Source organism: Aptenodytes forsteri, unplaced genomic scaffold (genome assembly GCF_000699145.1).
Source record: "Aptenodytes forsteri isolate BGI_AS27 unplaced genomic scaffold, ASM69914v1 Scaffold289, whole genome shotgun sequence".
NCBI classification, from domain to species: domain Eukaryota; kingdom Metazoa; phylum Chordata; class Aves; order Sphenisciformes; family Spheniscidae; genus Aptenodytes; species Aptenodytes forsteri.
The window spans coordinates 2,350,816-2,352,463 of NW_008795025.1; the positions used below are offsets into that span (position 1 = coordinate 2,350,816).

At 52.6% G+C, this 1,648-nt stretch overlaps 1 protein-coding gene across 1 annotated transcript in view; it reads right to left on the reverse strand.

Moving 5' to 3' along the window:
- The window catches only part of ASTN1 (astrotactin 1), a 55,677-nt gene extending 54,950 nt beyond the window's left edge, over positions 1 to 727 (reverse strand). The window contains exon 1 of the mRNA XM_019471142.1: positions 561 to 727. Within this exon, the coding sequence (XP_019326687.1) occupies positions 561 to 727 (167 nt within the window). The remainder of the gene's footprint in view (positions 1 to 560) is intronic.
- Positions 728 to 1,648: the final 921 nt, after the last annotated feature.

Sequence of the window (1,648 nt, forward strand, 5' to 3'; positions counted from 1 at the left end):
CGCTTCCCCCATTTTTTCCCGCATCCCTGGAAAACCGGGAGGGCTGCGGAGCGATGCGGTGGCGGGAGGGGTGCCGGTGCTGCCTGGCCCGGCCCGGCTGCCTTTGCGTCCTTCTGCACTGAGAATAACTTACAGGTACCCCCCCAGGAGAAATCATGGACCTCCGAAGTCCCAGACCTCCAAAATCCCAGACCTCCAGAATCCGAGAAGTCATGGACCTTCAAAATCCCAGACCTCCAAAATCCCAGCAGAAGCCATGGACCTCCAAAGTCCCAGACCTCCAAAGCCCCAGGAGAAGTCACAGACCTCCAAAGCCCCCAAGCCTGTGTGTTTTGAAAAGAGATATTGGGAGCGTAGGGGCCAACCCCAAACTTGCTCGTTCTTTTTGCACCGGATGCTTTTTATTTTCACTCCAAGTGAGCTCAAAGCAGCACTGACGGCTTGCCTGGCTGCCAAACCTTCCTGCAGACACCCGTGGTTCTGCAGCCAAAATGCTCTGACGGTAAGTGTTCTCCTCTCCCAGCGAGGGATGAAAGGCCCAGGCCCCCCCTCCCTGGTACCCGACAGCAGCAGGAACACACAGCCACGCTGGTTTGGTTTTCCCCCTTGGAGGCTCCTGCCAGCTGACACCCGTGGAGCAGAAGGATGCAGAAGCATTGCCGCTGTGGAAGTGGAGCTCCCATCCCACCAGCTCCACGCCAGCTCCTTGTGCGGAGCATGGCTCCATCCCGCCTGGTGCCTCCAAAGAAAACCACACACAGCAGATACCTGTTACTTTAAAAAAATCTTGCTTCTTTTTTTTTTTTTTTTTCTCCAGAGATTTCCCCTTTACCATGCAGCAGCTGCAGGGATTTCCCCAAATTTCTTCTCCACTGGTGCCACCCATGAAGCCCCCCAGTGTGGGCAACGTGAGGGGACACTGCTGTGCCCCAAACACACCAAGCAGAGGAGCCACAGCGGGTGCCTTTCCCTAGACCTGTTTCTGATTTATAATAACCCTCCCAGTTACCCACTACATTTTGGGGAGGAAAAGCCATGATCACCAGAAATTACCCATTTTCAACACCGGCCTCATTAACGATCAGAGCCGAGTACTAAACATATAACGGTGAGGGTGTTTTCAGAAGTCAGCTAGTTGGGAAGGTGTTTCAGCAGCACTGTCCCCCACCAGCACTGGTCAGCTGCAGCTGCCAGCAGAAACAATAAAAAAATCAGGAAAAATCAGGAAAAATGAGCAGCGGTGTTTTGTAGGACAGGGCATGGCCTTCCCTTTGGGGGGCACAGGGAAATCCCTTTGGAGGGCCTCTGCCAGGCCCTTTTGCTGCTCTTCTTCTGCCAAGGGACACAAACTCATTAAAAGGAGGAGTTTTCCTGAAAAAAAAAAAAAAAAAAAGAAGTGCAATTGCGTTATTCAGAAGGAGTCACCAAGAAGGCCCCTTCAGCCCCCGTTTGGAAACGGGGTGCGTCCCTGAGAGTGATACTCCGCTAATGCCTAACACCACACGAAGAGGAGTAAACAAGGGGCTTGGTAGGAAGCGTGAGTAATACATACAGATAAATAGAACATTTAAAAAGAAAACAGCAGAGAACGGTAAATCCGACGTCACCGACGGCGTCCTCCTGCCGATCACCGGTAACACCCCATACA